The sequence below is a fragment of the Parasteatoda tepidariorum genome, chromosome 4, assembly GCF_982258835.1.
Source record: "Parasteatoda tepidariorum strain Cologne lab strain chromosome 4, Ptep-v5.0, whole genome shotgun sequence".
NCBI classification, from domain to species: Eukaryota; Metazoa; Arthropoda; class Arachnida; order Araneae; family Theridiidae; genus Parasteatoda; species Parasteatoda tepidariorum.
Genome location: NC_141758.1, coordinates 65,730,322 through 65,752,080, shown reverse-complemented (window position 1 = coordinate 65,752,080; position 21,759 = coordinate 65,730,322). Strand labels below are relative to the sequence as shown.

Genomic DNA, 21,759 nt, shown 5'->3' with positions numbered 1-21,759 from the left:
TTTATTACGATGAAAACTATCTTAAATCACATGGGCCCTGATTCTTTAAAAGTACACGTATTAAAATTTAGAACTTTTATGTTATTTTATGTTTATACCTGTAGGTAACTTCGTATATTTATTGTATTATAATTCATTAATTTGATTATAATTGATTGATTTTATTATATTTATTTCAAATACGGAGTGGGTTTTTTTCACTGTAAAATTTTTAAAAATGAAAGCTAGATTTGAAACTTATAAAAGAGACAAAAGCATGAGCAATTTCGTAATGAGCATTTGCATATTTCGGACAGTGATATGATGAAAGAATCTGCTTCGTAAAATGCATATTTCTACGAATAAATATACTTTAAAAATCTTTTTTTTTTTTTTAAATTATTGTATCCAAGTAGAAAAAAAGTTGAAACACGTTATTCCATCGCAAAAGTCTTAGTTGTAATTTTACTGTACTACAAGACAACATGCAATGTATATAAAAAAAACTAAGAATTGTCGAAACATTCGTATCTGTGAAAGAAAAAATGATTTTAGTTTTTCAAAACTAGGATATGAATTCTCAGTTAATACGCTGAATGCCATGGGGGTCATAGGTACTGAGTTTATTCGTAGCGCCACGGGGGTCACCGGTAACCGGCAAAGTCAAGATTATTAGAAACACATAATTCGAGTAAATTTTTAATTTTTTTATATTATTATCGTTACTAAAATGGTTTGAAGAAATTAATGCAATTTCGAACAAACACAAAAATAGTTTTAAATATATACACAGAGATGCCAACTTGCTCCGGAAAGCGAATAAATATTTTCAAGTGGTAGTTTATTAATTGTGATTCTTGGTTTAATAAATTCAATTTAGTAGATTTTTATCCACCACTATTTCTAAACAATTCGTAGGTTTATATAATTCACCACTTTTTTCAGATAAGTCATGCTAAACCTTTTAAAAAACTAGCAAATCTGTCAAATTTGCAAATTTATAGTTTATAGTTATTTACCGCTTTGCCAGACGGGCAAGCCATGTAAAACTAACTCGGCATTCAACGTGTTAAATAGACACATTGATGATGGAGTTTTAGCAACCATTTACTCGGAAATTTTAATGAGAAATTTTTTTCAACTTGGATGCTGTGTATTTTTTTTAATCAACAAGCTATGGGTTATTTCTGCACAAAGGCATTTTGCAATAAAGGTTAAAAAAATTTTTAAAAAAGACGACAAAGAAGAATATTAAAATCATTATGTCATCGTTATACGTAATAATATTCTGCAAAAAAAAAAAGAAATAGAAAAATTGACCCCACTAAACCTTTCATTAAAAAATTAATCAAAGTCTAAACCTACATTAACCCGGACTCGGACTTCAGTTGTAAATCAAACGTTAAACGTCAAAAAACACCTGTAATCAGGACAAAGGGCAATCAAATAATTTCTTGTCTCACAAAATGAAAAATTAGGATTACACAATTAAAAAAAATTTGTATTCATTATTTTAATTTAAAAATAAGACATTTATCTTCATAAAAACTCATTCAATAATAATTACTGTAGTTTTTTCCATTAATTAATCATACATTAAAAATATAGGTGTTTCTAAGAGGTATTCAGAATAATTTATGAATCAAAAATACAAACCTTTTAGCTTAACCTAACAGTTTTCCTTGAATTTTTTCAAGCGAGACATCTATTGTTAACAGAACATTAATGGATCTTTTTTCATATATATATTTTCGTTAGCATTTATCAAGTGCAGATTAAGAAGAAGAACATGTTAAGTGAATTTTTAAAATCAGTTAAATTTTTTAACTGTAAGAACGTGTTAGGGTATTCTGTAAATAAAAAAAAAAACATGTCATGGTAGGCTGAAAAGCATAAAAACATTAATTTATTTTGCTAAGTTTTAAAATTTCTAAAAAATGTTTGTAATAATAGCTTCCTAATATCATTTTTTATAGTAAATCTTTGGTTCTTACCTGTAATGAAGTACTTCTTCGTAAAAATGTAGCTTAAAATATTTTGTGAGTAAGTACTTTAATAAATAATTATTATTTGTTCAAAACATCAAAAACAAATAGATTAATAAAAAAAACGATTTTTCAAAAGTGAACAATAAAATATTGAAGTGCATCAATAACTTCACGATGGAGATGGAAAAAAGTATGTGCAGCACAAATAAGTAAATTCAAATATAACACTGGTTATTATCCAATGGTATATCAAGCACACGGGGCCTCATTATAGACCGGAAAAGCAACAACGAAAGAAGCACCTCCACACATGGTCCGGAACCCCTATTTCCTGTTCTTGCCACACCATAAAACTATGCTAAAAGTAAATCATAAAAAAAAAGGATGCATAAAATTCCATAACAATGCAAGAGTGATAGAACTAATTGTGGTATTGAGCAATAATTTAAATTGGAGGGGTTTAAGAAGTATCGCATACATAAATAAGCGGATTTCGATGATTATTTTGTGACTAGCATGCGATAGCTTTATACAAAGCATTGCAAAAGGATTCAATGTAGAATGGTGTAATAAATGAAACGTCCATTATTAACCCCGTGACATACCATTTCTTGATATAGAAATGATCTTTGATTGCACTGTAAACAACAACTCGCAAGGGAATGTTGACAGATCCGGACCAACTGCTCCGGACCAACGATTACGTCGGCGCTATAACAAAAATATACGCTTTATATTTCATTTAATGCAGAAGAATTTAATGAAGATCAGCTTACTTGAAACTCTGAAATGTCGCACCCATATATAACTCAGTGAATGATAGATAAGTGATACCGAAAACAAAACAAAAACATAAGCATACGGCTGTTTGGCGATTTGCGAGAACGCTCCTTTAACGCCAATATAAATTTTCGCCAACCCTTTTATAATCTATGGTATGGTTTGCCAATTCGCGCTTCCGGACACGCCAAAATAATTTAAAAAACTGTAAATAACTACCAACTAAATTTTGCTAATATTTGACCATTTTTGCTTGCTTTTTAAAAGGTATAGCATGACATAATTACCATAAAGTGGTGAATTATTGCGAATTATTTAGAAATAGTGGTGGATAAAAATCTACTAAATTGCATGTATTAAACCAAGAATCACAATTGATAAACTACCACTTTAAAATATTTATTTGCTTGTCAGAGCATGTTGGTATCTCTGTGTTGAAGACGTCTGAGACACGTCAATTATTGTCTTGATATAAGAAACAAATGACGTCTCCCAGACGTCCTCGTATGTCAAGGGATTAATAACAATCAAATGTAATCAAATGTCAAATGTAACAAACAAACATAACTGCGTGATGATTGGTAGACATTATTTGGCCACCCAATACGCCTTCCATACCGAGCCATTGCCTGCTACACAAGTGATATATATTCATAAATTTGTTTGTTGTAATTGTGATTGTTAATGATTGTTTTAAATACTCATATCTTGTGCAGTTTTCAACGAATTTATTTTTGACTTTATAATAATAATTTTGCAGTTAATTTTAAATTCTGCAAAAATTATGTTTAATGTTATTGAATATTACTAAAGTTATAGCAAATAAACGCAAGCGAAAAAAATTAGTATTTTATAAAAATTTCCTCATCTACATAAATATTTAAGCACATTTATTTAGCATTAAATTTTTGAAATTTTTTATATTTAGATCTAAGAAAAACAGTTTTTCATCATAGAAATTTCTTTACTTTACAAAATCAATTAATGATAGATTTTTGAATACGAATGAAAAAAAATTCTATTTTCAAACTACTTTTTTTTGGAATTTATATTTTATTACAAATATAATTCCAATAATCTAACCGAATTTTTTAGTAATTATTAGACTGTTTTATATAATTAAAAAATACCAAAGTATATTTTTGTTTGTAATTAGAGTGTCAGAAAAAAAAATGTATATGGGTCATTCTCACGAAAACTGTCATTTTTCAGTTCATAAAATTCCAAAAAAGTAAAGTGAAAAAAAAGCTCTGAAACTTTTTATATTAATAGAAATATGTAATGGCATTATTAAGAAAGTATATATCCTATAAATTATACTTAATATTTAAATTAATTAATTCTTAAATAATTAATTTATAATTAATTAATTTATAATAATTAATAATTAATTAATTAATTCAATAAATAAATTAATTAATTTAATAAATTAACTTATTAATGTTTTAATTTATTTTTTAAATTAATTAATAAGTAAATTAATTATTTTCACTATTTAAAAAGTGAGGGAATGACACTAATAGTGAGGGAATGATATTTTATTTTAATACATGTTTTTATCTAAGTTACATCTACCTAAAGATTGAAAATGGTAACATACTAAGTATATCTAATATTTATTATAATTTAGTCTTATATATTTAATAGTTTTCACAGGTTTGGGAAATAAAATTGGCTGGCACGATTGAACAAAAAAAAAAATTGATAATATACTCATCTTGAATCATTCCCTCACTTTATACACTAGTGAGGGAATGACGAATTCAATAAAATTTAAAAATAACAGTTAGGCCTAATTAATTTCTGAAGTCAATCACATACAATTATATTCATACAAGAAAGCAGCATATAATTATCCACTTTCTCGATGAAGTTGTATTTTATTTTACTCTAAAAAATGACATGAGGGAATGACAAATGTAAAAAATTTTACCTGGTTTGATTCATTCAAATTTATTCCACAGCAAAGCTTCTTTAAGTTGAAGATGGAAACATACTGCAATTTTGTTCTATGATGCCAGTTGTTAACTTCTGAAGTTTTTATTAAAATATTTTTATTCTAAGAAGATTGCAGGTGATAATAACATTGTTGTGAGGGAATGACGCGAAACACTGGGGACAAAGTTTAAAATAGTACTGTGTTAATATTTTTATCAGAAATTAAATTTAAAATTGATTTTCTGAATTCTATATTTCACTATTCTGAAATAAAAAACACGAATTTGTAAAAAAAAAAAATTTTATTTCAGAAACAATTTTTTTCTTTTTTTAAATCAGCAGTGGGGACAAGTGAGGGAATGACATATTGGTATATTTTAATTACCTAAAATAAATAAAAAATAAAAATTGATAATTTTATTTTTATTCTTTTGTTAGTTTGCATTCTGAAGGACACTTTCCCTGATTTATTTTTTTTCGTAAGCTGTAAAACAAACATAAAATATACTGGGGACATGAAAATGACTGTTTTTGTGAGAATGACCCAAGGGACACCAGCGTCTTCTGGATCTGAGTCAAAACGCCGAATTGAAACACTCATTCCAATATAACGAACAAAATTTAGTCATTTAATTTAGAAAAAGTTTCGAAAAAATTATTTAAACAATATTTCCTTTGATCACAATAAATGTAAAATACCTTTAAAAAAAACCTTATCACTGTTTTTCGAAGATCTATCGCCTTGAGAAAAAAAAAAAGCCATAGCTTAAGGGCCATGCGATGATTTTGAAGCAATGCGATGATTTTGAACTATATATATATATATATATATATATATATATATAAATAAATACAAGAAAACACGAAGAAAGTTAAGAAAAACAATAAGTTTCATTTATTGCGCTTAAGCTGCAAGTAAACAGAACTCATTAGAAAAGTTCAACGAAGAATAAAACAAAGAAAAAAAAAAGACATATGAAAATGGGGGGGAAATAATAAGTAAAAAATAACAAACAACAGTTTATTAAAAATAATAAAAAAATTTAAAAAAAAAAAAAAAAAAAAAAAAAATCATGAAATGTTAATTAAAAAACCGGAAAAAAAGGATATAATCTTTTCTTCAGCCCACACGATTATATCCGCAAAACAGAGTGCTTTCTGATATTGTATCAATAAAGCCAAAGCTAAATAAATTAATACAATAGTGTGAGGAGCACTCAAAATATATATATATATATATATATATATATATATATATATATATATATATATATATATATATATATATATATATATATATATATATATATATATATATATATATATATATGTGGCGTAACTACCACTACGAAAATTAAACATCAATTCACTGGTATATAAGACATGCTAACTTGATTCATTCACGACAACATCAAAAGACTGCTTGATACCCCTGTACAGATAGAAAGATTTCGTGGCGGGCGCCACGAAATACAATGCTTCCGATGTCAGAAGTTCGGACACACACAGAAGTCCTGCACAGCTGAACCCGCCTGTATGAAGTGTGCCCATGCACATTTCACGTACACTTGTACAAAGCCAAGGGGCGAGCCAGCGAAATGTGTAAACTGCCTAGGTGAGCACCCAGCCTGTTTCTCGGGCTGCGGTGCAAGACCCAAAAGAAAATCCAGAGGACGACAAACCAAGCCAGCAAAAACTTCGGACAATGCCACCAGATTCCTGCTGCTTTTTAAAGAAATGCAGCAAGTACTGAAGGACCAAGACCTCATGAACCTACTACGATCCCTGCTAGCCGACAAGCAGTAGTACAGCGATCTTCCCATCATGCCGATCATTACCCAAGACATCCACAGCACACCTGTGGTTATCTTTTTACCAACATCATTACAGGCGCCCACGGGCACTACCACAGATGAAAAAGTCAATTGTCCGCTTCGCGGACAGGCACTTTGTATTCTACTCTAGTTCAAGTTCATTCACGAGGTACCTTTTGATAGATGAAGGATGGCATGGTCGATAACTCATAAATAATCTTGCATATATATAATCTTGCGGTAAAGAATTATCTGGGCTTTAGAACAGACAAATAATTTAAATATTTTAAAAGTTATCAAACGTTTGGCGTCATTTTTCCACATTGATTAAAATTATCATAATCCCTGCCTCATTTTCAGTTTTTGCAAATTTTTATAAGCCCAGGTAATAAACATTGGAGTACGTTTTTAAATATTAAAAATTTAGACCACAAACGCTTTTTATTTTCAAAAAACTACGTTTCTTCTCCATATTGTCGTCTTGCGCCATTTTCAAAATAAGCGTAGACAGCGATGGCTTTAGATAGGCAAAACTTGACCTAACAGTCATGAGTTACAGTTGCAAACTCACAGCAGTTGTAAAAATAGCATTTCATACTACAAGGGAGGCTTCGAAAAACAGCCCTAAATGAAGGAAGAGCAACATGACCCCACTAAAATCCTACGTGGTGGTCGTAATTTATATTAATTCATAATCCGTGTAACATTTTCAAAGAACACAATGAATTTATCAATCATACTTTTTGTATTGGAAAATTGTATTCACTCTTTTTGTAATACAGAAGACCACATGTCAGCCTCCTTGTGCGGTTCATTTTCGTGCAAAAACATGTGGTCTTCATAGCAATCATGATGTATGTTATTTACCAAAAATGGCAACCCAAACCAGTATCATTTTAAAGCATTTTTCACCTGTGAAATATTGTTTTAAAGTACACATTCATGTAGAAAAAACTGGCTCACTATTCTTTTATTTAGGGGAGATTTCCGTATTGTGATCTGCCCCGTGGCAGAAACACGGCGACACAGCGACATTGTCGCAGAAAGCGACTGAGTTCTTGCAGAAAGATTTTTTTTATTTGGGAAATAAAAATTTTTGGTTTGCCACAAACGAAAGTTCTCAAAATAAATTCTGCAGAAACAGAAGCTGTTTTACCAACAAAAAAAAAAAAAACATTTTCTTCAGAAACAAAAAATTTCTGCAGAAGCAATAATGGTTCTGCAAAAAATTTTTCTTACAGAATTGTTTTAAATATTTTTTTCTAGCGTACCGCGGAAGGAGAAAGCGCTCGTAATTCTCCGTTAATCTCCAACACAAACAGTTACTGGATAAAAAGGGGAGAATTTTTTCCCCCTTTATTAAGCTATTTTTGGAAATTTGCCAACTTCGGCCTCTATCGCTGGCGCAGTAATTTGCCTTGTGTTTTTTTATGAGAACAGAGCATTTTATATTTTTTGCACTTATGTGGAAAATTTCATGCGTAAAAAGATTCTTTTTTTAAAAAAATCATGTCTAGCGAAAAGGTTATTTGTTGCAATTGTGAAGCCACAATAGTTAAAACAAATTTGAAAACTGATTTATCAAGGCGGCATTTCGAAAAAGAAATAAGATGGAAGTCGACAACATCTAAAAATGCCTATATGCTTTGAATTAAATCGTCGATAAAAAAAAAAAAAAAAAAAAAAAAAAACGCAATCTAACGATAAATGAAATAAAGCCTGAAAGATATCTCACTATCTACGATTTTTTAGCATGCGAATGAAAACCAGATTGGTGAAAAATATTTACTGGTCACTTTCAAACAGGTTTCCATACGCATGCGAAAAAAATCGCATCCAATGAATATGGCTCTAATACCGATGTTTCAGTACTGATAATGACTATTTCGTTTCGAGATGTTGAATAGACTTGAGCATATTGAGTCGGAAACTGCTTCTGCATACTTCGTGTGGAATCAGTGCTATATATTTACACAATACAGTGCGAAATCACAAGCACTGTGTATTTTTTTCGTTCTGAACTTAATCTGATCACGAAAAAAGTTTTATTTACCTCCTTTTTTAAAAAAAAAATCTTTCAATAAGTCAGTACAATATTAATCGAATCTAATTAATTAGATAAAATTAATTAGATGTAGAAAAAATTGAAACAAACATTGCTTTAATTTTTTTGCTTTTAGAATTCGGTTATAGTCAATACTATTTTATTATTTTGATTACTCAACTTCAATATTAATTTTTTCACCTGATTTGTTTCTGTACCTGATATAACTACTATAGTGAAACATTAAATCATACTGTTTTAAACTGATACTTCAAATTCAGTTATCTTGTTTTATAAATTTAATCTTTTTGTCCATTCTTAGCTATTTCTATAAGTTCTATCTTATTACATGTTCTGGGTAATCTTTATTTATGCTCTAGTAAGCATTTTTGTCTGCAGATCTATACATTTATAACTTTTCGTTATTATCGAAGATTATGCAAATTTATACTTAAGCAATTTAAACTTATTAAGAAATGTAAACTTATATTATGAAATTAAGAAAAAAACTACACAGTTTAATTCTATGCATGTAGACTTATGTTATAAACACGAATTTCATCTATTATTATAAATTCATTACACATACATTTATAACGATAAAAATATCTTGCAGAAAGATATTGGTTCTAATTAGGTTTGTCGCAGAAAGTCAGAAAAAATTCTGACACAGGGGTGATCTGTGGCAGAATTATCGCCAAGTCTTGGAAACTTCCGAGCAGTGGCTAGAGGTGTAACTCGTAGCTACCCCCGGGCAAACATCTACACGTTTTTTTGTTCTTTTTTTTTAAATTTGCAAGTTTAAAATCTATTTGGCACCTTGGCGATTGTACTTGGCGCGACAGATCACGATACGGAAATATCCCCATTCTTTTAGCAATGAGTGAATATTTACTGTATTTTTGTGCACTCTCGATATAATGACTTCGTCTTATAACCGGGACCGTTTTCACCGGGATCACGAGGGTATAGTTATATCATTGACTCGATACAGGGATAATGAAGGATAGGATGCAATGAGACATCCTTCATAATAATGAGGAAGAGTTTATTTTCTGGTAAGAAGACACAAGGGAAGACAGGAAGTTTTTCTGTAAATCAGGAAGGACGAGGATGTACTGCTGATCAGATAGATATCAAATTATGGGCTGTTTTAATCATTGAATAACTTCTGTTTGAGATTTTTATTTCTAAATTAATTTTATTTGTTTACATTCGTAATGTATATCAATTAATATAGCAGAATGGAGAATAAAATTTTAATTTAAATACAACTGTGTATGTTGTTTAATATATAATTCTGACCGAATTCGGGTGTTTCAAAAAATTTATTAATAGAAAAAAAAGTTACTGTGGTAGAGTGATTTTTAAGACAAAAATTTTCTCCTCAGATAATTTCTAATAGACCAATATAATTATTTTTTCTTGAGATTAAAATAATATGCTGAATTCAAAAAGCTTATTTATCATTTATAAGACCTCTATTGCTTATTAAGCTAGGAAATGTAAAAAGTTGTTTTCATAACTTGATTGGTCATCATTTTTTAGTGTCGAAATTGTTATACTGTAAATTGAATGGGTTTATTATTATAACTGAACAATCAAATAAAGGAGAGATTACCAGAAATCTACTTTTTAATAATTATGTATGGGTTATTTTCATTTAAAAAAAAAAAAAACCAACAACAATAGTTCTAAAACACTATGAAGAAGAGAAGATTGTAGATTCAGTCGATAACTAAAAGTCCAAAATGCGTGGCCGATACATAGATAAATGAATAAGTCACTTAACCGCTGAAGTAAGACCGAAAGAAGTAATAAGTGACGAATTAAGAGACTAAGTTTCGCTTAAACTTTAATTTTGTATGGCCATTATAGGGATGTGTTTGAATGCAAATTAATGTCTTAAAACAAGGACTTAAAAGCAATGGCTTCAGGAGTAACTCGTGAGCTAATAATTATACTTAACTGTAAATGTTAGTTAAGCTATTTATTTCAGAAATGCACATAAATTGAGAGTCAAGATAGTAATTATTTGATGCGACGAACAATAACGGTTTATTTCTAAGAAGAAGAAAAAAAGATGAAGCCATATTTGGAATGTAAGCGCAGACATGTGAATGATTGGATCAAAAGACAACATATTTTGATTGGCCCGCGTGGTTTCCCAAATTTATTGCTGTTGTCCTTTGGTTGCAATATAAGTTGAAGATCCCAAGTTTAAGACAAACAGACAAAGCAAACTAGTTTTAATTCTTTTTTTAATAAATATATTTTAAAAACATCTATATTATATAAAACGGTAATACGTACGTATGTATCAATAAAACCGATGATATTTCTTTTCTCGCGCTGGCAACAGTTTTCATTTTTAATTGATTGGATTCGGCGCGCAAGAGCACGTAGTGAGCATCATATGGCTAATCCATGTTATATAAAACGCTATTACGTTTTAATTGATAGGCTTCGGCGCGCAAGAGCACGTAGTGAGCATCATATGTCTATCTATCTCCGATTGTCACCGAGAAAAAAACGGTTGGTTATGAGTACTGAAATAGTTCCTTTTCATTGGCAGAAATGAGAAGTGTTAGGCTATAGCTATTTTATTTTGAGTTGAACGCTTTACTATTCCACGTTTTGTTACATTATTAGATGCCATTTTATTATTTCCTGATGGGCTTCATCAACAATCAAAAATATATACATTTACTTTACAAATTCCATATTATTAGGGTGGCGCCCTTCTGAGAATTAAAAATACAAAATTATCTTCATCGAAACCAATGCTTTACATCCGGCTTTCAGTGGCAGACTACTATTTCATATTGTTTTACAACACGTGGCTTTAGCCCTCTGGTGGGAAAGACTTTAAAACAAAACTTACAACAGTTACTTTTCTCTACAACTGAAATTTAGAATAGTGTGATTAAGAAAAATATGTGAACTGTTTGCAATTTCAAATTAATATTGAAATGTGCAGGTTTAGAATTTTCTACAGTGAAAAGTTTTCGGAACTTCAGTGTTCAAAAAAGTATACAAAAGCTAGACGTTAAGAACGTATCCAATGAGCGAGTAAAGCGAGCATCGGATTGCGAAGCAATCCGAAATGAACTGCGAAAGCAGTTCCGGGGGTTGGCGAGCACCAGCGAGCAGGGGGCGAAGCCTCCTAGTAGATTCTAAATCTTTAACGGTACGAAAGTAATCTCCCACCAGGTATATTAATAATAATTAATATAAGTTTAATAACATATTTAATTATAATTAAATAAACTATAAACATGAGAACAATAAGAGAGATAAAAAAAACACAAATGATTTTTGCCTCCAAATACGCGGCATTGGATAGTGTAAGCAAAGAAGCCAAACCTCTTATAGGAAGGCATTGGTCCACTAAGGGTTAAAATAATTTAATTTGTAAAGCGTCAATTTTGGAAATTTCTTAATATTTTTTCAATGCATAAATGAAACTGTAACAAAATCCAGCCAAGGACAGAACAGTTTCAGAGAGTTTAGGACAAGACTGTAATTTTATGTGGATTTTATTTTATTTTATAAGCGTCATTGAACAGCCAACCCATTTTTGAGTTAACGACTACGAATATTTAATTCGCCTTGTAATTTTGAACTCAATCCAGAAGACAAGAAAACTCCTGGGCAAATATTTGGCGAAATTGGAGGACTTTTTTGATGGAACTAACCCACACTTGCATTACATGGAGAATTTCTCCTATGGTTAGCCTGACGGCAAGGAGACTCTTAACCCATCGCCCGTTTATCACTAAGGATAGTTTTCGTCGACACTGTGATCGGTGCGAGCCATGTGCGGAATTCACATCGAACAGCCATTGCTGGGATTCAAACCCGGATGACCTCATTGGGAGGTGAGCTCACCTCCTGAGCCACCACGACACTTTTTGTGGATTTAATTACTAACCTTTTATTAGAAGCATTATGCAAAAAGTGCCGAGGCATTTTTTTTATTTTTAATGTGGCTTTGAACTTATCTTTGTAGCAAACGGCCAACTTAAGAAATTAAATTATATTCCTTATTAAATTATTATTAAATTCCTTAAAATTATGCCAAAATTTATACTTTAAAAACAATAGTGCATCATAACATTTGATATACAATCGAATAAATAAATAGGTAATAAAAAACAAATTTAAGCGAATAAATAAATTGGTGATTAAAAAATAAAAAAAGGTTTAATGAAAAGCTTCTAAAAATAGAGTACCTCAATTATAAATAACTGCAGTGCTATAAATTAGAAATGTAAGCCGTTCTCTTAATAAAACACTAACGATGTGTCCGTCTGGTATCTCTTTCCAAGTATGTTGGATCACATCTTAATAAATCTGAATGGAAATGACCCTGAAGTATTATTGTCTTCTTGGAGAGGAAAAAAAAAAGGCTAGTAATATACTCTACAATTTGAAAAAAAAAAAAAAATGTACGCATAAAACTCATATGTTCTTAATACCAAATGAAATGCATTTAAATCAGAAGTCGGAAATTTTGCAGTAATCGGGGTTTGCGGGAACTCCGATCTCAGTGATTATAAGTTAGGTCGTACAGGTTAAAAAAAGAAATGGAGTTTTTGTTCTAATGAAAATTATTTAGAAAAATATTTATTATTAGTTTTTTTTTTTTTTTTTTTAAATATTTCTCAAATGAATATAGCGACACTTGTTTAAATTTAAATTAAAACTCATCGCAAATTTAGGTTTGATTAAAGTATTGAAAAAACAAGAATATTCCAAGAAACAAGTTGACTAAAAATATATACAAATAAATTCCATACATCAATTGATATAGTTTCCTAGTTCTAGATTATTCTATGAAAAATCTTTTTTCAATTATCGATATCTAGCATTTTATCTAATAATTATCTAGCACAATTCCAATATTTTGCATTAATTTTACTATTTCAACTTCTATGTCACATAATTTGAAATATAATTTTATTAATTAGTGCTATACATTTTGTTTGAGGCAAAAACAAAGGAGAGGAGAAATCATTGTAAATGGGACAAAGTAAATGGGATATTATAAATGGGACAAAAAGTGTAAAGATCAAAAGGAGCAAAAATCGCCGAGAAGGAAGAAAGTGACATGATACTATTTCACTTAGTTTCATTTGGATTCGAATACTAAGACCTTACAAAGCTCAGTACCGTAAAATGAACGTAAGTGGAGTTGTCCGATTATTTAAATAAGGCTTTTACATAATTAGCATCACTGGCTGTAATCGCCAACAACATTAGCATTTTCGGGGTGCAGAACCTTTTCAAACAAATGTTGGGTAAACTGTTTCCAAAATGTAGTTAATATGAAAATCATTTTATATTTCCAGAAAAATAAAATAGTTTATATACTAATTTTATTGGCTGAAATTCTATACCTTAATCCGCTGCTTCAGATCCAAAAACATCTTTTTGAAAAAATTAACACATTGCGTTATGGCTTATTTGCACCGTCATAGACTAGAAATTGACGTTTTTTTTTTTATTTTTGTTGCCCAATTATTTACTGTAATAAACAAATGGCGAATTTTTGCCATTTTTGTTCGCCATGCTGCCGGATGTGTTTTTAAAAAACAATAAGTATGAAAGGCATAAAAAATTCCAAATTTTGCCTGAGTCATAGAAATTCTATACGAAACCATCATTAACGAAATGCCGCCATTTTCTTGATAATCACTCGCTAATTGGGTATAATATAGCCTACGTCACAGGTTGTGTTGTTCCTACTAAATTTAACCCATGAACGGCATTTTCTGCGAGCCTAACTTCAAGCCACAAATAAACAAACGAAGTATTCGATCGTTTAAATAGCTGCTCGCCAGATTTTATTGCATTATAAAGAAAATTTATTGAAACTAAATACAACTAAATAAACAACAACAACTAAAACAAATAACAACAACTACTAATAACAATAACTAAATAAACAACAACTAAATTCCATTCGTTTAGCATTGCGTCATATGTTGTTCCTACTAAATCGAAGTAGTTGTGTTTTTTTCATATTATACCCAATTGTAGTGCGAAACCGGCAAAAAACCGTTTGGTTACTGGTTACGGTAAAACGACGAATTTTAGTCATGAAAACGGATGTGTTAAAAAAAAAATTAAATTTTACTCCAGTCATAAATATTCTTGATTACTTAAACACGAATTTTATAACTACGGAACTGATCAATAATTCGAATCGAGTTGGAAAAATTCCAAACTACGAAGCACGATGTGAGGCTATAAACAGACATGAAACCTGTTTCCACGTCTAGGAATTCCTGGCGATAGAGAAAAAAAATATATATCTCCGATGAAATTCAAATTATGTTCATGAAATAGAATGTTTAACCACCGGCGGAACCTACACAAACAGGTTAATATACCGCCAACGTTACAAGGAACAAAAGCTCGATGTGTAATGGACGCCTTCGTACTTCCAGTCATGCCCCATTGAATTAATTTAAAACTTCTTTAACATTCAAGACAATGAAGCGGTGAAATATTTCACAGTGAATTAAAGTTTAAAGTTGTAAAATAAAATTTACGACCAGAATGTTTCATTCAAAAAATATTTCACTGTTTGTTTCTACACATGGAATTTGTGTAAATTATGTGTTCCATTCAATTTACCCACGCATTTACTACACTGGAAACATAAATATATATTTTTTTCTCTGTGAAATTATTTTTTGAACAATTCAGTAGACCTTCTGATTTTTTTTCTACTTTTTCCATTAAGAATAGATAAAAAAGAGAACATCATTGTGATTGTCTAAAAAAAGGCTTCCTATTTCTAAACACGTTCAAAGACCACATGTTCAATTAAAATATTTTTACACTTTTTTTTTAAATTTATAAGCTACATTTAAAAAATCCATAAAAAAAATCCATGAATTGAAAACGTAAATATTTATGTACATATTAAAACATGAATTATAAGTCATTTTCTTCGAAATTATTTTTCAAACAGAACTTTTAGATTCTTTTTTTATTATAAATAACAAAACAAGTAAGACCACTATGCGTTTATGCTTAAAAAAAAAATAAGCTTTTTTTTAAAATTGTGCTTTCATTAAACACATCATAAATTTAATCATGCACATTTTTTACATTATTTTAGTGTTGCGCGTCCTACAACAGACGATTTTGTTTTGCTATTTAATAAATCAAAAACTACATTAAAAAAAAAAAAAACTCTTACATATAACACTAATTACATGCGGTTAAATAGGTTAGATAGATGTATAGATTTTTCATAGATACAAGAAATTAGATTTTGAAGTTTTTACGTTTTAAATTTTTTCTGGTACATTTGCAGCTACGTTTTTTTTCTTCTTTTTTTTCTCCTTCCAAATTATGACTAGTAATCAATCTTAAAAATACTGTATTATTAAATCCAAAATTTTTTTAATAAAATACATTTTCAAATGAATTCTAAATTTTAGAAATTTTAATGCAAAAAAATTGAAGATCAATGTTATATTATTAAAAATTTACATATTTAATACCACATCAGCAAAACATCCTATTTGTCACAGCATAGCTCACAATCAAGTGAGTACATACAGTAAAGTTAAGTTTTTAATATTCAAAATCGAAAACACATAATGAAAAATATCTACAATATTTTTTTTTATTTTATTTGTGTACCACCTTCTATTACTTCATGATTAATGTTTGAATTCCACCCAATTATTTTTTATGGTATGAACACTTCTTTCTCTAGAAGCAAAATTCAAACTTATTTCCTGAATCTTTAGCATAAAATAAAAATAACAATATTAAATATAAGAAACTTCCTCTGAAGTAATAACGAAACCTAGATAGAATTTTTTACAGACACCTATTAGTTTATTACAAATTTCTAAATGGAATAAGGAAACATCAAAAAGATTCAACCTAGTACAACAATTTCACAGGAAATTTCAATAGGTTATTTAAAAAACACAAGGGGTCTGAAAACAAATTTATAAGTAGAATTTTATAAATTTTTAGGAAAGTTATTCGAAAACTGTAACAGTAAATCAATAAACTAAGTAATTATAACATTTCAGGCTGTTTATATGTGTTACAAGAATTATGTGTTAAAAATCTGTCAATCTAAAGTTACTCGATGTTCAGGTTATATTTAAATCAAATTTTTAGCAGAAATCTGTCATTTCAAACTTCTTTTCAAAGTAAAAAAAAAGCTTTATTTCGTTAAAAAAAATAATAATAATAATAACAAAGCTAGCAAGCGATCTACTAATGAAAAAATTAGGTAGCCAGGAGCTTTTTCCCTATAAATCCGTTATAACGTCAACAGTAGATGGAATTGATGTTATAGTGAGCTTAAAAATTAAATTAACATTAAAAAATATCAAAAGATAAAATTCACCAATTTACCTCTTTTTTTCTAAATATTTGTTTTTTAAAATTAGTACATGTCTATGCTTCTGCCTAGAGATTATAGACTGGACTACAAATTTTGCAAAATACAAAAAGAAAAAAAAGAAAGAAAAAAAGTGCTACAGTTTTTGACATCATCGATAATACGGAATATTGATTTCAATAATAAACTACTAAGAAGCGAAATGATGGGACATTGGTAGATATATGGTCAACTAAAGGCACATAGCTTGAAAGTGTATGACAGGATTTTTAAAAATAGCAGTATCATTATAAGTAAGGAGACACATGACTTGGCAGGTGATCGCCCACCCATTCATTACAAACATAATGGGCTAAGATTGTAAGAAGGAAATTAGGTGAAATTATGCTCATTTTGAACTTTTCTATCTCTATTGCTTATAAAATAAATAAAAAATGTTTTTTTTATTCTGCTCTTTTATTTTTGTATACTACTACTTCTCCCTTAAACAACAGAACGACGTTTTTCTTTCCAAAAAAAAAAAAAAAAAAAAAAATTGCTGAGATAGGGAGAGGCTAGTAATTTTTATCATGCTATAAATATACAATTTTTGAATCTTTAGTATTAGTAATTTGACAGTGACATGGAAACTTGCATAGTAATAGCAGACTTTGATTACAACAATTGGCTAAAATAAAAATAAAAAAATTTAATGATTAAGTAACTTGAATAATACTATAACTCAGTATTTTTATAAGATTATGAATTATGACTCATTTATTTATTACATGTAGATAATTTTAGATTGCTTGATTTTGACTCTTTTTAACTCAAATTTTTTCTTTCTTTTGAAGATAATTCAATCTTTTAAAGCTGAAAAAAGCAATTAATCATAACTAAATGGGTAAAGCTGAGGTGACTCTGGGGATAGAGCGCTGGCCACCCATTGAGGTGAAACAGGTTTGAATCTCAGCAGTGGCTGGTTGAATCAGCTACAGGCTCACACCGACCACAATGCTGACATGAAATATCCTTCGTGGTAAACGGATCATGGGTAAGAATCTCCCTGCTACCAGGATAACTGTGGGTGATTTTCAGTTTTCCACATCATATAAAGCGAATGTGGATAAGTTACATCAAAAAGTCCTACTCGAAGGTTAGTTTGTCCTAAAGCTTGATCTAGGCGTTACCTTGTCTTCTGGGTTAGGTTCAAAATTACAAGGGCACAGAGTTGGACATTGATAGTCATAAACTCAGAAATTTCGCGACGTGTTGTAACAAAAACCAGTATTTTATCCCAGAAATCCAACCCAGATTTTAACCTCATAAGATTAAAAATTATACTGTATATATTTATATCCAGGTGCCAGATAAATCAATCATATTAACGTCATCATATAAACGTCAATCATATTAACGTCACTAACTACTATATCAACCACACTATTTATCACACTGCCTAAACACAATAAAACAGAACATGATAAAATCTATTGTCAATACAAAATATTAATTTTTAAGGAAGGGAATTAAACTTTCACTCAATAAAGAAAGAAATAGCAAGTTGCTAGATATGTATGAAATGTATGTTAGTAATTATAATTTTTTACTGAAAAATGGTTGAAAATATTCTTTATAAGAACAACATTCACTCATGCAACATTCTCCATCAATTTTATTTGCAAAAAATAAAATATGCTCAAACCTTTAGATAACTTAAATTATAATATTTTTAAGCAGTTTATTTTAAGGTCGATTTTAACTGCAATAGTTAAAATAAGTTAATACTGCACACATATTCAAGGTAATTATCAGTGCAAAATAGGTTTACAATTGGCACATTGTCACACATTTCTTATTCCATTTCAATGTTGCAGCCTTTGGAATCTTACCCAAAGTAGGATTTAAAAATAAAAATTATAGATTAAACAAGTAAATTACAGTTATTTTCAAGGTTGTGGAATCATAGTTGAAAGAAATTTTAAAAGTAAGAAAAATCTGTTTGCTCTAATTCAAATGTTCCCAATTTTTTTCGGTTTCGGAATCATAAATAGTCGATCTTTTTTTTGGAGGAATCCTGAGACTCAATGAATAAATTTCATTAGCAATAGTGAACATATTAACTAACGAAAGACCTTTAATTCTTGAATCATGTTAAAATGTTTAGTGAATGAATGAAGAATGAAATCTTTTCATCATATTCTTTTATCAATATTAGTTTTAAAATTTGGTTTTTTGTCAGGCAGTTTAATTCATATTTCTGAAACGGTATCTAGCCTAATTCTTAAGTTTAGTTCCTGCTTAAACTAAAAATGAATGAGATGCAATATGGTTTCCATTAAAATAAAAAGGAAGAAAAAAAAAACGATGAAAATGATTATCAGAGAAACATACTTCCTCTTAGTTGATTTGGGTTATTTTAATTCGATGAAGATATAATACAAAAAAAATTTCATAAATGCATTCTATCCCTTTTATAAGTCATTCATTTTATTGTTATTAGTAAAAAACATTGTTTTTCAATTACTTTCTTAAATCATTGAAAATTAAATAATTTCCTGAAAATGATGGAAATGTTAAATAAAAAATGGATTATAAATTTAATGTAATTTTAATTACAGGTTTCAGAAATCTTAACTGTTTAAAAATTTCCTGACTTTTGGAACCTCTGTGACCCCACCACGGAACCTTAAAGTTCTATGGAACACCATTTGAAAACCACTACTCTAGTTTATTAAAAGTTAGGTCTTGTGGCTTCAAAGAGAAAAAATAAGTCTTGAAGTTATAATAATAATTTAAGCAAATATTTACACGAAAAAACATCATTCAAACTAATATTATGATAGCTATATAAATTATTACTTATCACATATTTAATTACACTAATTTGAATATTTTTATGCTCAAATGTTTTACTGAACAATTAAAAAAGAACACAGAAAATTACGAAAAAATCAATATAAATAAATAAACAATTAAAAAGTTCTTTTAATTTATACATTCTGAAACCATATTTATTTACCTAAACTACTAGGTTACTTAAAAAATATTCACATGAATTATGTATTTTTATAATAGTTTTCTTTCTTATGAACATTTAAAAAAAATGTCATAACACATTTATATATGTGCTAATAAGAGTGTGAGACATTGATATCTGGTTCATTTCTTTTTTAATGATTATGCACAGCATTTGATAATGTGCACAATTTTAATATTTTATATAAATAAATATAATATAAATATTTTTCAAAATTTAGTGCTTTAGGTGCTATGTAAATGTTATTTCATGTAAAGTGCTCATTACTTAATGGTATAGAAAAAACTATAAATATTATATTCGAGATTAACGTCTACTTTGCAATATGAATACTTTCCAGAGATTCGTTGAAAATTTTAATTTAATATTTAACTGGAGTCAGAGTTGAGCTCTCAGGTAAATACTGAGTCGTATATTTCAACTACAGACTACACAGTTTTGGTAATTTTCTCGTGTTTTATTATCGCATCAATTGAAAGTTAAAAAATAAAGAATTACTGAGCAGACATTCAAAACGTATGTATCAGTATTATAAGGTAGATTTATTAATTCAAACTGTATATTTAGGAGGTTTACTTTACTTACAAAAAGTTGGAAAAAACACACATAGAATAAAATAAAGCTCAAAATACTATAATCAAAACAAATTACAGTTTTTTAAAGCAATATCTTTCCATTCAATTTCAATACTTAATGAAAAATTCATGAAAGATTTGCTAAAACCCATAAATATTGATGTTTTATTTTGTACACAAAATAGTTCAAATATTAAGTATCTTTAAATTATTTTAAAAAAATATTATTACTGCATTATAAATACGTGTAATTAGAATAAAATTCTACTTAATGTATTTAAACATATTAAAAAATCTGTTTACATTTATGAAATCAACAACATTAATTATGTTTGTTTTTTAAAGTAAAATTCCTTCATTTGATTTCAATTTTAAAGTTCTTGCTACTCATGTAAGTTAGTACTAAAAAAGTAAATGTTGATAAACTATTTATTGCTCATAATAGTTTAAATGTCAAATCTCTTAAAAGTCTAAATAAATATCTAAAAAAATTAGCCTTGATATTATAGATACGTGTAGTTGTAAATAACGTTAAACATAATCTTACAACAAACATTAATCCTAAATCAAACATCTTATTTACGTATTGAAGTAAAACCTTAAAATTAGTGTTAATATTCTAGAATGTCACACAAATAGTCATTAGATTCAAAGGTGTTGTATTACAAGAATCTGACATAATGTTGTAACATTCTTCAAAAACAACTGTTTCATAAATACAAGAGCAAAAAGTTATAAAAATTTTTAGCCAAGAATTTCTTTACTTACCAAGATCTTCCATTTTCCACTTAAAATTTTTCTAACAAATGAAATATGTATTATTTTTTCCTATACTGCACTCCAGTTCTAAAAGTCACTTTATTTACTTGTTAAGTTAGTTGCCCTTCAAAACGTTTTTTAATGAAAAAATTATTATAAAAAATAAGTTGAGGTTAAATGAATGTAAACTAAAAATTAGAAACGTTCCCGGCTGATCTTTTTAAATATCGGAGTTATAAGTCAACATTAATCACTGCATGACTCAACCAAGCACATTTCGCATACACTTGACACAACTTCACGTTAGGATAAAAACAAACAAACTAAAAACTAAATTAAAAAGAAAAAATTAGTTCCCAAATATACTGCTAGATGGCAGTATTATACAATCTTAAGCTCTTAAGCTGGTATTGCCATTTAAAATTCATAGAACAAATTAGCTCAGTTAGTTTCACTTAATAATTTGAAAATAAAAAC

At 28.7% G+C, this 21,759-nt stretch overlaps 1 protein-coding gene across 1 annotated transcript in view; it reads right to left on the bottom strand.

The window, feature by feature from the left end:
• Nucleotides 1-21,614, bottom strand: part of Pax (paxillin) — a 114,342-nt gene extending 92,728 nt beyond the window's left edge. Inside the window, exon 1 of the mRNA XM_071182385.2 lies at nucleotides 21,292-21,614. Within this exon, the coding sequence (XP_071038486.1) occupies nucleotides 21,292-21,304 (13 nt within the window). The 5' untranslated portion in view covers nucleotides 21,305-21,614. The remainder of the gene's footprint in view (nucleotides 1-21,291) is intronic.
• Nucleotides 21,615-21,759: the final 145 nt, after the last annotated feature.